Genomic DNA, 12,628 nt, shown 5'->3' on the forward strand with positions numbered 1-12,628 from the left:
TACATGGTGGACCCAGTGAAAGGTTCGGAGTGGGCCGGGGTCGCCCACCTATGCCATGAGGCCATAACGTATGAAAAGAGTTTGCTATTTCAGGTACCTGGGTGTAGGTGGACTGAGACCAAGAAAGGCATCAGTGAAGAGAGCAGGGAGAGATAGGTTTTTATTAATTTTTGCTGGCTGTAAGCCACTCTGCTGACATAAGGGTCTGGTCCGTCCTTGGTTTCTCCCAGCGTCAGATGGCTAGTGGTTATATGGGTATGCGGTGCTCAAGGTTGCAAGCTTCCTGTAAGATATCTGCTAAGCACAATAAGTTTTTCTCTGCCCCATTTTATTCTCTTTAACTCTTTTACCCAGAGGTGCTGTATTTGTAATTATTTCTCAGTTAATATTAATGCTACATGTCCTGGTCTGTGTACCACTTTGAGTATCAATGTTGTGGGCCAGTGTTAGACTTAGATGCAGGTATTTTCAGATCTTTTTACCAAGAGCCCTCCCACATATCACGTGAGACATTAGGGGTCAAGTGTTAGACTCAGTAGTTCAGATTCTGCATACACAAGTTTATACTTGCCTCTTGAGTGTATTCCCTCATGACAAGAAAGAAAACTTTTAGGCCTTTGGTTCTTTATTTATAAACTCAGGAAATTTTATCTACATTATGGAGTTGATGTGAACAGTAAGTGATATTTTAGAGCTCAGCTATAAGCATTAAAATATATATTCTCTTTCATTCAGGGTTTCTCAAGTGCAGCATGAGTGGCATCTTGGATTGTAAGAGGGTCAGAAGTTCTCCTGGGAAAAATATCTTCCTTCTCCCCTCCCTATAATTGCAGACCCTAGTACATGTGGGTACATAACAGTGGTGCCAACAGCCGTTGTTGGCAGGAAGTGGATCTGTATCTGAGAGATCCAGAACTTGCTTCCATAACCACACCATCCTGGCAGAAACTCCTATAAAAAGCTGAGAATCCCTGGGCAGTGCAGAGGTGCTGTTTTCCAATGCTTGCAGAAATCTAAGAGCCACAAGAATGTAAACTAGCCTCTCGAGGCCCATCCAACCCAACAAATTCAGGTCAAGAAAACTGAGATGCCTGAAACAATATAGCAGGGCCAATAGCCAATGCTAGTAGGGGGGTGGAGTAACAAAATTATGAACTTCCACTGCCTTTTCCACCCATTTTGGAAGAGCTCAGTAGAGGCAGTGGAGATACCTTCAAATACACAACGAGGCTACCTTTAGTAACAAGGAGTTAGTACTGGGAACTTGTAAAACGTGTTCTTCATTACCCTCCATATACCCCCACCACTGTTCTGGTGCCCTGGACTGAGGTGAACCAGTCATAGAGGGAACACCCCCCATCCAGTGGGTGAGCACCACTTTCCTTAACCAAACTGATGCTGTCCCACTGTAATTTCAGAGGCCAAATGGTGCAGGTAGAAGAAAACAAAAACTTGCACTACAACACCATTTATAGAAAAACAAAAGAAAACGCCCCACCAGTCAACCTGTTGGATTCTTGAGAGCAAAACACAATAGAAGAGCTCTCTACTTCAAACTTGTAGGCAGAGAAACAATCTAGCATATACCATGAGCAACCAGGGAAACAGAGAAGCACAGAAATAAAATAGTTTCTAAAAACCAAACTCAAAGTTATGGAAGCCTGTGACTTCAATGACAGAGAATTTAATATTGCAGCTATGATGAAGCTCAATAAGATACAAAGGAATTCAGAAAGGCAGTTCAATGAGCTCAGAAAGATAATTAATGACCAGAAGGAATATTTTACTAAAGATATTATAAATATAAAAATGGACCAAATAGAAATTTTGGAGCTTCAGCACTCAATAAATTAGATGAGGAATGAATCAGAGAGCACTGGAAATAGAGCAGGTCAGATGGAATAGAAAATTAGTGAGCTCAAAGATAGAAACCTAGAAATGACTCAGAAGGAAGACGATCCACACACAATAATAAACTCAAAATGGATAAAGGACTTAAACGTAAGATGGGAAACCATAAAAATCTCAGAAGAATCCATAGGCAGCACAATATCAGACATATATTGTAGCAATATCTTTACTGATACAGCTCCTAGGGCACTGGAAACTAAAGAGAAAATAAACAAATGGGACTACATCAAAATAAAATCTTCTGCACAGCAAAAGAAACCATCAACAAAACAACAAGAAAGCCCATTGCATGGGAGAACACATTTGCCGATGTTATCTCCGATAAGGGTTTAATCTCCAAAATTTACTGGAACTCAGACAACTTAACAAAAAGAAGATAAACAATCCAATAAAAAAATGGGCAAAGGACTTAAATAGACACTTTTCAAAAGAGTACATAAAAAAGGCTGAGAGATATAGGAAAACATGCTCAAAGTCACTAATCATCCAAGAGATGCAAATCAAAACGACGATGAGGTGCCATCTCACACCTGTCAGAATGGCTATCATCAACAAATGAACAAACGACAAGTGCTGGTGAGGATGTAGAGAAAAAGCAACCCTCCTGCACTCCTGGTGGGAATGCAGACTGGTGCAACCACTGTGGAAAATAGTATGGAGTTTCCTCAAAAAATTAAAAATGAAACTCCCATTTGACGCAATAATCCCACTTCTAGTAAAATATCCCAAGAAATCAGAAACACCAATCAGAAAGGATGTATGCACCCCTTTGTTCACAGCAGCACACTTTACAGTAGTAAAGATTTGGAAACAGCCTAAGTGCCCATCAGCAGATGATTGATTAGCAAACTGTGGTACAGCTACACCCTGGAATATTATGCTTCTGTAAAAAAGAAGGAACTTCTACCATGTGCAACAGCATGGATGGACCTGGAGAGCATCATGCTAAGCGAAATAAGCCAGTTGGAGAAAGATAAATATGACATGATCTCACTCAGTTGTGGAATATAATGAACAATATAAAGTGTTGAACAAAAATAGAGCCAGAGAAAAAAATATTTTAAAATATAATAGAAGTAATTCTGTTATTTTCAGAGTTTAAATATTTCCTACAACTTTTGTGATATCATTCTATGTTGGTGCAGTTTTGGTAATATTATTATACTTAAAATCCTTTTTTTTTCGGATTTGATTGAGGTGGAGAGAGAAAATGGCGTGTCCCAGAGCAGATGGAACGAGAAACTAAATCGAATAACGTCTACCCCGAATTGGCAAAGTAGACACAGCTGGTGAGACAATTCGCAGACAATTCGTAGACTTCACTAGTAGATATATATTTGATAGTCAACTTTTGTCAGTGTCTATAGTAAAAATTGGGGACACTGAGCTGAAGAGCACCATAAAGCCAGGAGACCATTATAAAGCAGAGTAGCATGTTTGTAGTGTAATTGCCTGACACTGAACTTTTAATTTCCAAGGCATTCATTTGAAAGATAGCCATGCTGAATAAACACATGGCCACCTCTGTGACACAGCTATGAGATAAGCACCCAGGCCAACTGGCCCATGAAGTTCTTCTTATGGAAAGTCCTGGATAACATACATAACTGACCTCAGGAGCGACTCTCTTCACTTTTCACACGCTAACACCTGCTCTTCAGTGTTAAATTCACCAAGAAAGAGTGAAACTTTGAAACTCTATGCATCCTGCCCTTGGATTGTAACAGATGCAGAGACCACAGTTGTGTTCTCTCTCACCTACCTCCTATCTCTCTTCTTCCTTCTCTTCCTTCTTTCTCTTCCTCCTCCTCATTTTCCTCTTTCCTCCCCCTAACCTCTCTCTCTCCCCATGACCTCCTGTGTGGACTTCAGGCAGGACGTGTGAGCAGGATTTGTGAGCAATGAACCTTGCTTTTTTTTTTTTTTTTTAAAATATATTTTTATTGATTTTTTACAGAGAGGAAGGGAGAGAAATAGAGAGTCAGAAACATCGATGAGAGAGAAACATCGATCAGCTGCCTCCTGCACAGCTCCCACTGGGGATGTGCCCGCAACCCAAGTACATGCCCTTGACCGGAATCGAACCCGGGACCCTTCAGTCCGCAGGCTGACGCTCTATCCACTGAGCCAAACCGGTTTTGGCAAACCTTGCTTTTACCAGGTTCTCTGAAGGTTGCTGCTTGTGTGCATCTTGCAATCATAATAAGAACCACAAGGGCTGGTTCAGCCACAACATTGGTTCAGGTCAGTGTCACAAGAATTCAAGGCCCCCATGAGTGCCCTAGGCATTTATAATAAACATCTTTTTTATCAATAGGCTGAGACTTAAATGGAACAACATTTAAAATCTACATTATTAGGAAGAGATAGTAATGTAAAAATGAATGACAGATGCAAAGTGAAAACTGGTTTCATATTTTCCTGTACAATAAAATTAAAGTCCTTAGATGCCACATGTAGTTTTGTCCATATGAGTAATACAACCCTGATTATTTTTTCAGGAAAATCAGAGGAAAATAGCTTAGCATAATATATGTCAGTTGAGAAGAAATTATTCTAGAGAAATCCAAGTTATTCCAGGAAAGATATGGAAATTTCCAAATATTTCTGATGCAAGGTTGAGAAAAACTTTGAGATTGTAAAAAAATGGTAAAACCAGAAAACTCTCTATATGATAGTAGAAGCTTAATAAAGTGAGTTACTTATATTATATAGAGAAGTTGAATACAAAAAATGGACATGCCAGGGAATAAAGAGAAGGATCCAGTTCTCTTCCACATGATCAATCACAGCTTCTGGTTTCAAGGTGTTGAGCCATGCAATCAAGGACACTTTTTCAGCCCCAGAACAATTGTCCCTTTTATACCTGCCATTCTCAAGAAGCTATTCAGAGCCATCCTTATGTTTTTGTTCCTGAGACTGTAGATGAATGGGTTCAGCGTAGTTGTGGCCACGGTGTACATCTCTAAAGCGATTGAACTTGACTTTGAGGTGCGGGTAGGAGCAGAGCTGAGATACACACCTAGGACTATACAATAAAATAAGGAGACTACTGAGAGGTGAGATGCACAGGTAGAAAAAGCTTTATACTTCCCCTGAACTGATGACATTCTACATATGGAGGACACTATTTTAGAGTAAGAGTAAAGGATCCCAGCCAGGGGACCACCAGCCAACAGCCCAGTTATAAAATACATCAGTGTGTCATTAAGAAAGGTGTCAGAACAGGCAAGTTTGATCATCTGCTTAAGTTCACAGAAAAAGTGGGGAATTTCTAATTCTGCAGGGAAGGACAGTCTCAGTATCATTAAGCTATGTAACAAGGAATTCAAAACACTAATGATCCAGGACACCACAACCAGCAGTGTACAGAGCCAGGGGTTCATGATGACCCTATAGTGCAGGGGGTGGCAGATGGCCACATACCTCTCATAGGCCATCACGGCTAGGAGGAAGTCATCCAGTCCTCCAAAGAGTAAGAAAAAATACATCTGTGTGATGCAGCCTGCATAGGCGATGGCTTTGCTCTGTGTCTGGATGTTCCACAGCATCTTTGGGACGGTGGTGGAAGTGAAACAGATGTCTACCAAGGACAGGTTGGAGAGGAAGAAGTACATGGGCGTGTGGAGGTGGGAGTCTGAGCTGACAGCCAAGATGATGCGCACGTTTCCCAACACAGTGATCAGGTACATGGAGAGGAAAAGCCCAAATATGAGGGGCTGCAGTGCTGGTTCCTCTGAAAATCCCAGAAGAAGAAATTCTGAAATTTGTGTATCATTGCCTTGTACCATGTGGTAGTGGTCAAAAGTAGGAAGAAAAAATAATGATTGATTTTGCACATGTGGGTATTAACATAGTGAAATACTAGCATTTATGTTTTTCAGTTAAGAAATTGTATACTTATATTGATTATGTAGCCTTTAAGGGGTCTGCTGTGACAACTGTGATTAGGAATTCTTGTCCTACACTCATCTTTCCCCCAAGTCATGTAATATACTGTCTTAATGGAACATTCTTTTGTGCATTTGAGGAATTTATGTTGAGTACTGACTATCTTCTAGGGTAAGAGTATAGAATGCTGAGAAATAAAGTTTTTTTTACAATCCTTTGATGGAGAAAGAATATAAATTACCAAATAGAAAAAATAGGCTCTGTGAGATAGTGACAGATGCTATGAAAAAGAAAAGCAGGCAAAAAGTAGTTTGAATGGAGGTGTTGTATTTTACTGAGAGTTCAGAAAGACCCTCAAAGTGATATTTGAACAGAGTCCTAGAGGAAGACAGAGTGGGAGTCATGAAGTTATCTGGGTGCCTGGCTGTGGGAAGAGTCAGTGCAAAGACCCAGAGGGTGGCATGTGTTTCAGATATTCAAGCCTGCAACCCAGGCATGTGCCTTGACCAGGGATGTGCCGGGGTTTAGCCCTGGGGGTACAGGGGGTCCCAAAGGTGTGGACGGAGTTGGCGAAGAATGTTTTACATGGAGACAGCGTTCAGAACTCTCTAGGGCTCTTTAGTCTCCGTGGATCTTCCTGTGCCTGGCTGAGGTCACAGAGAAAGATCCTCAGGCAAGCTGAGCCTTTATTTTTATAGTCAGGGGTAGTGGTTACCAAAGTTACACTGTTCCTGTGAGTTTCACTTGTTTACACTGTTCTTGTGAGTTTCACTTGTTTTTGTTCTTGTTGCACTTCCCTCAGCCCATTAGCTTCCCAGGTAAGATCTAGGGAGCCTCATAAGGTCAAACCTAATTATGCTTAAGAGGACTGTGCCCTCTAAGCTGGGACTTGTTTGTGACTTTGCCAACAGGTCAGTCCGAGGCTTAATCCTATATTGGCTCCCCACAGGGATGCAGCCATGACCTCCTGGTTCATGGGTTGATGCTCAATCACTGAGCAGTATTGGCTAGGCAATACATGCTTGTTTTTTTAAATCTAGACTGATCAAAATGACTTCTTAGTTGCAATAGCTTTCTAATGCATTTTAGGTAGCCAATATTAACATCTGTAAGTATGATTAATTTACTTTTACCCAAGACATGAACCTATTTCTTTTTCTTCTCTGATTGCATTCGTTTAAAATTTCAGAACAGTGATGACATACTACATGATAGTAGCAGGTATATTTGTCCTCTGTGTGACCGTCAAGCTGATTCCTCAAATATTTTCTTGTCATATCTAATATTAGCTAATAATGATAAAGGAAACTATTTTATGATAGTTAAGAAATACCTTAAGTACAATTTCTCAGAAGTGCTTTTATACAGTATCATTTGCACATCTTAAGATGATTTTAGTATATTTGGATGATTTTTTCTATTAATTTATTCTAAGATAATAAAATTAATAAATCCTCAATATTAGAGGCTTGTGGTTTTCATGGTGGACTGCTTCTGTTCATAATTTAAATCAGGTAGTCTGCACTCCATACACTATCCCATAGAATTAAAGGGTGCCTTAGTAAGAGAATTGCTTGTCAGGTTATTGGAACCATCAGCAGAAACCAAGGACAGCTCCTGGCTGGGCCTCCACTCAGCTAAGTTCTCTTAGAGCTAAGTTTTGAGGTACTTCTGATCAACGTTAATGGACACTGGCATAGGGGGAGTTATATTGGGAAGAAAGTCAGGATGGTGGATGGGTCTGACAGTACATCAGCCAGGGTCTGGGGAGACTGAGCAGAGCCTGTGTGCTATAGATTTCCTGGACCTTCCCACTAGCAGAAAGGGAGTCAGATTTAACTCTTCTTTTAAATTTACAATTTTGTATCTGATTTACTTACTGCCCATGTCTGAATCTACACACTTAAATCAGGGTTCATCAAAGTAGTCCCCAAAGAGCAAATCCCACCCACAGCCTGTTTTTGTAAAGAGGCTCTATCAGTAGGGTGATGGTAGCCCCGTAAAAGATATGTCTACATTCTAACCCCCTGTACCTGTAAATGTGACCTTATTTGAAACAAAAAGGCTCTTTATAGATATATAATTAAGGATCTCAAGATGAAATCATCCTGGATTATCCAGTTGGACCCTAGAACTAATGACCGGGGTCCTTATAAGATACTAGAGGCCTGATGGACGAAATTCATGCAAGAGTAGGCCTTCCTTCCCTTTGCTGCTGGCACCAGCTTCCCTCTGGCACCTGGGACCAAGGCTTCCCTCCCAGCCCTGGCTTCATTTGGAAGAACTTAAGAACATCTAGAACGATGTTCAGTCTATTGAAAATATTACACTTTAATTATTATATATACAGTGGACAGACACAGAGAAGACCATATGTCTCCCGAGATTGGAGTGATGCAACCACAAAGCCCAGGGATGCTTGGAGTCATGAAGAGCAGGAAGTGGCAAGGAGCACAGCCTCCTTAGAGCCTCTGGGGAGTGCAGTCTTTCTGACACCCTGAGAAAAGACTTCTGGCATCAAGAACCTGATGAAATAAATTCCTGTTATTTTAAGCCACCCAGTTTGGGCTTAGTTGTTACAGAATCCACAGAAAGTAAATACCTTTAGCCAAGCCCATCTGTGTGGCTATTGCCTACAAGTGCTTTCACACTACAATGGCAGCGTTAAGTAGCTGCAACAGAGCACGGATGGTCCAATAATAATCTTTATCTAGTTCTTTACAAATATGTTTGACAGTGACTCTAAGTCACTATCAGGTACTGGTTTTATATTCAAAGTACTCTTTCCCATCGTAAAGGAATGCACTGAATAGCCTGCTGGCCAGAAAAAAATATGTACTTAAGTGAGTTTAAAGATGTGAATGCATTTACCCCAGATGAAAAAAAATGAAGAGTCGGATCTGGGTAACTTGTACAAAGGACACCCTCCCTACCTCTGTAGCTAAAGTTTACCCCCCATCAAGTGCATATTCATAATTGATCTCTGGTTTTCACAACTGAGGTCAAGGGGACGTTTCTGGGAGGTTCCTGTTTGGGATGGGTGTGGTCAGGGGACATCACTAAATTTCTGGGTCAGACAACCATGTGACCAACAGCAGCTCAGAAGCTCATAATGTTATCATGTCCATGTGTCCTTCATGAGGGCTTACATAACCTGGGGAGACGTTTATTCCTTGGGAGGTGCACACATCAGTGGGAAGGGAATATGAACCTTGCCCCCCATGGTGATCCTATGGAGACCAAACTGGCAGAAAAAGTTGCCTTTTATTTATGGTCCCTTGGTTTCAAGGGAGCTGAATTGCTTAGAGAACTGAGCAACAGTAAAACAGTTCATTTAATGAGGAGCCCTGAGAATTCAGCCTCTGGATCTCCCTCTGCAGACTCACCTGCAGCTCCTCAGCCATGGATAAGAGCATCCTCTCTGTGCCTCTCTAAGATGTTCAACTGCTCTGGAAAACCAGCACCTGACCTGCATTTCTTGCCCTTTCCACATCAACTGTCCAAGGAAGGAAGGACCGGTGAGTGATGCCATTGGGGGTGCCAGAGTGAGCACTGTGGGAAAGCATCGTGGGGAGAAGTAAAGTTTTAATAACCGTGTCTTCTGGGGGAACAGTCAGGCTGATGAAATAATGAAAAGGATGGGCTCAAGATCCTGTACATTTGATGTCCTTAGTTCTGAAGGACAACTTATTCCTTCTCAGCCCCTTTCTTCTGTCCATCTCAGAGCACAATTCCACAGCCTCTCTCCTCCCACAACAGGAACAGACCCTGCCCTTCTCTTTGCTCAGCTCTCAGGATTCTGCTTTATTTCAACCTTAGCATTTCCTTTTTCTGAGAAGCATTGACAGAGCGAGGCAGCCTTGCAGAGCAGAAAAGCACTGACTCAGCGTCAGGAGGTGTGAGTTCTAATTCACTCTTCTACAGCTGGTGCCTGATGGACCTGGAACTCTTCTAACATTCTGTGGGGCTTTCTCTCATCAGCACAAGACTGAGTAGAAGGAGATCTCAGAGAATGCTCACGGAAGAACGGGTGCCATAGGTCAAGTGCCCAGGACCAGTGCACCAGGCTCTCTGCTGGGCTCTTCACTCCTATTATTTTTCCCTCATTAGGAGGAACTGGTCTTTTCAACTCTTCTCCCATTTATTGCATTGAATTTCAGATTGTTTTTACTGTGTCCCAAAACAAGACATGCCTTTTACATTGTGATCCAGCAATTTTTGCACACAAACACAGAAACACACACACACACACACACACACACACACACACCCCTAAACAAAGGGAACCATGAAACCATTACATATGTACCCTCACTATGTATGACTCACCCTAATATTTTCTTTTGTGCCTTCTTGACTCTATTCTATTTCACCATTCTGGATCCTTTTTGAGCCTTTAATACCTAAAATAAGTGTCATCTCAGGGCTTTTGCACTGCCTCTTTTCTTACATAATCCTCCATCCCCAAATAACCCCATGTCACCCCCTCTGTCTTCCTTGAGGTCTCTGTTCAATTGTCACCTTGTTTGCAGGCCTTCCTGAACTCCCAGTATAAAATAACAGCCCATCCACCCTCTTTTATACCAACTTTCTTTTTCTTCACATGACACCATCTAACTTGTTATATGACATATATATTGTATGTGTTCTTTAACTATCATTATTCTAGGAATTTTGTATCTGAGCATCCTGTGCATTTTCCCTAGAGGTGGAAATTATCAATAAATATTCCTCAAGTGCATGAAAGCATTTCTCATGAAAACAGTGTAATCCATGAGCACCTTGGAAACAATGTTTGAGGAGGACAGGAATTCCTAATCAGAGATTTTATGAGGGATGAGATGTACAAAATATAGATACTGTAATAAATATTGTTGCTTTGTTACAAAATAAAATTGTAGCATTTCAACTATGCTTGTAATGGCCATTATTTTAAAAACTAATTATGCTATTTTTTCTTTCCTACTAGTCACCTCCACCGCATGGGACCTGAGAATGATACTCTGATTTCAGAATTTCTTCTCCTGGGATTTTCAGAGGAACCAGCACTGCAGCCCCTCATATTTGGTCTTTTCCTCTCCATGTACCTGATCACTGTGTTGGGAAACCTGCTCATAATCTTGGCCATCAGCTCAGACTCCCACCTCCACACACCCATGTACTTCTTCCTCTCCAACCTGTCCTTGGTAGACATCTGTTTCACCTCCACCACCGTCCCAAAGATGCTGTGGAACATCCAGATACAGAGCAGAGTCATCACCTATGCAGGCTGCATCACCCAGATGTATTTTTTCATATTCTTTGGAGGACTGGATGACTTCCTGGTAGCCGTGATGGCCTATGACAGGTATGTGGCCATCTGTCACCCCCTGCATTATATGGTCATCATGAACCCCCAGCTCTGTGGACTGCTGATTGTGGTGTCCTTGATCATGGCTGCCCTAAATTCCTTGGTACAATCCTTAATAGTGTTGCAACTGTCCTTCTGTACGGACTTTAAAATCCCCCACTATTTTTGTGAAATCAAACAGATGGTCCAACTTGCCTGTTCTGACACCTTTCTTAATAACATGGTGATGTATTTTGTAACTGTGCTAATGGGTGGTGGTTCCCTTGCTGGAATCCTTTACTCTTACTCTAAGATAGTGTCCTCCATACGAGGAATCTCATCATCTCAGGGGAAGTATAAGGCATTTTCTACCTGTGCGTCTCACCTCTCAGTTGTCTCCTTATTTTATGGTACAGGCCTAGGAGTGTATCTCAGCTCTGCTGTTACTCAAAGCTCACACTCAAGTGCAGCAGCCTCGGTGATGTACACTGTGGTCACACCCATGCTGAACCCCTTCATCTACAGTCTCAGGAACAAAGATATAAAGAGGGCCCTGAAAAGATTCTTTGGGATGTCATGTACAAAAGGGCAATCATGCTGAGGTAGAAAAAGTGCCCTTGATTTTAGGGCTCCAAAACTCAAAACCAGAAATTATGATTCTTTAATCAAATTGTGGTATTCAGACATGCTCCTTTTTATTTCTGTCCTTGAATTTCCTTTGTTTCAACTTTTCTGTACAATTTAAGCAACCATTTTATTAAGCTTTCTGCTTTTTCTGATATATAGAAGGTTTTCCCTTTGTCTCCCCCCCCCTTCTTTTTACCGTCCCAAAGTTTTTTCCAAACTTTATTAGAAATATTGGGAGGTTTTCATTTACTTCACTGGAAACATTGATGTCTAAAGAATAATTTCTTCTCAAATGACATACATCATTGTATGTACTTTGTTCTTGTTTTATAGGTAGAATAGTACTAAGTGGTATTATTCATGTAGGAAAAACTTTACTTGGCTACTTAATACATTATAATATTTTATTCCATAAAAATGTGAAACCTCAGTTTTCACCACCTATCCCTCATTTTTTGTACATTGGTACCTTAACTTCTCTTCCTGATACTGTAGACTTTATCATTGTTCCTTATTAATCTCCGTCTATTGATAGTGATGAAACCGGATAGGAATGGCTGGGCACTGGCTTGGGTCCTACTATTTGTTGCTCAGGCCAAAGTCAGTGTTGTGGGTAGATGGACCTTTGTTGTCTTTATTATAATTGCATCAACCATCATGGAACTATGAAAATGTTAGATTATAACTCATAATCCAGCATGCCTGAAAGCCACACAGGAAGGTGTGTGTGTGTGTGTGTGTGTGTGTGTGTATGTGAAATATAGATAGATAGATACATACATACATACATACATACATACATAGTAGGTAGATAGGTTGTTAGAGAAAATGCACTTGGGTTGAAGGGTTCTGCCTTTTATTAGGATCCAA

At 41.1% G+C, this 12,628-nt stretch overlaps 1 protein-coding gene and 1 pseudogene across 1 annotated transcript; one reads left to right on the forward strand and one right to left on the reverse strand.

Annotated features, from left to right (window-relative positions):
* Positions 1-4,810: 4,810 nt before the first annotated feature.
* LOC139009899 (olfactory receptor 7A17-like) lies at positions 4,811-5,702 on the reverse strand (annotated as a pseudogene).
* Positions 5,703-8,928: 3,226 nt separating this feature from the next.
* Positions 8,929-11,732, forward strand: LOC139009900 (olfactory receptor 7A17-like). The gene is made up of 2 exons (XM_070414017.1): positions 8,929-8,941; positions 10,783-11,732. The coding sequence occupies exons 1-2, from the start codon at positions 8,929-8,931 to the stop codon at positions 11,730-11,732; spliced, it is 963 nt and encodes a 320-aa protein (XP_070270118.1).
* Positions 11,733-12,628: the final 896 nt, after the last annotated feature.

This window comes from Myotis yumanensis, unplaced genomic scaffold (genome assembly GCF_028538775.1).
Source record: "Myotis yumanensis isolate MYYU_CA2020_CCGP unplaced genomic scaffold, mMyoYum1.0.hap1 SCAF_5, whole genome shotgun sequence".
In the NCBI taxonomy this organism is placed as follows: domain Eukaryota; kingdom Metazoa; phylum Chordata; class Mammalia; order Chiroptera; family Vespertilionidae; genus Myotis; species Myotis yumanensis.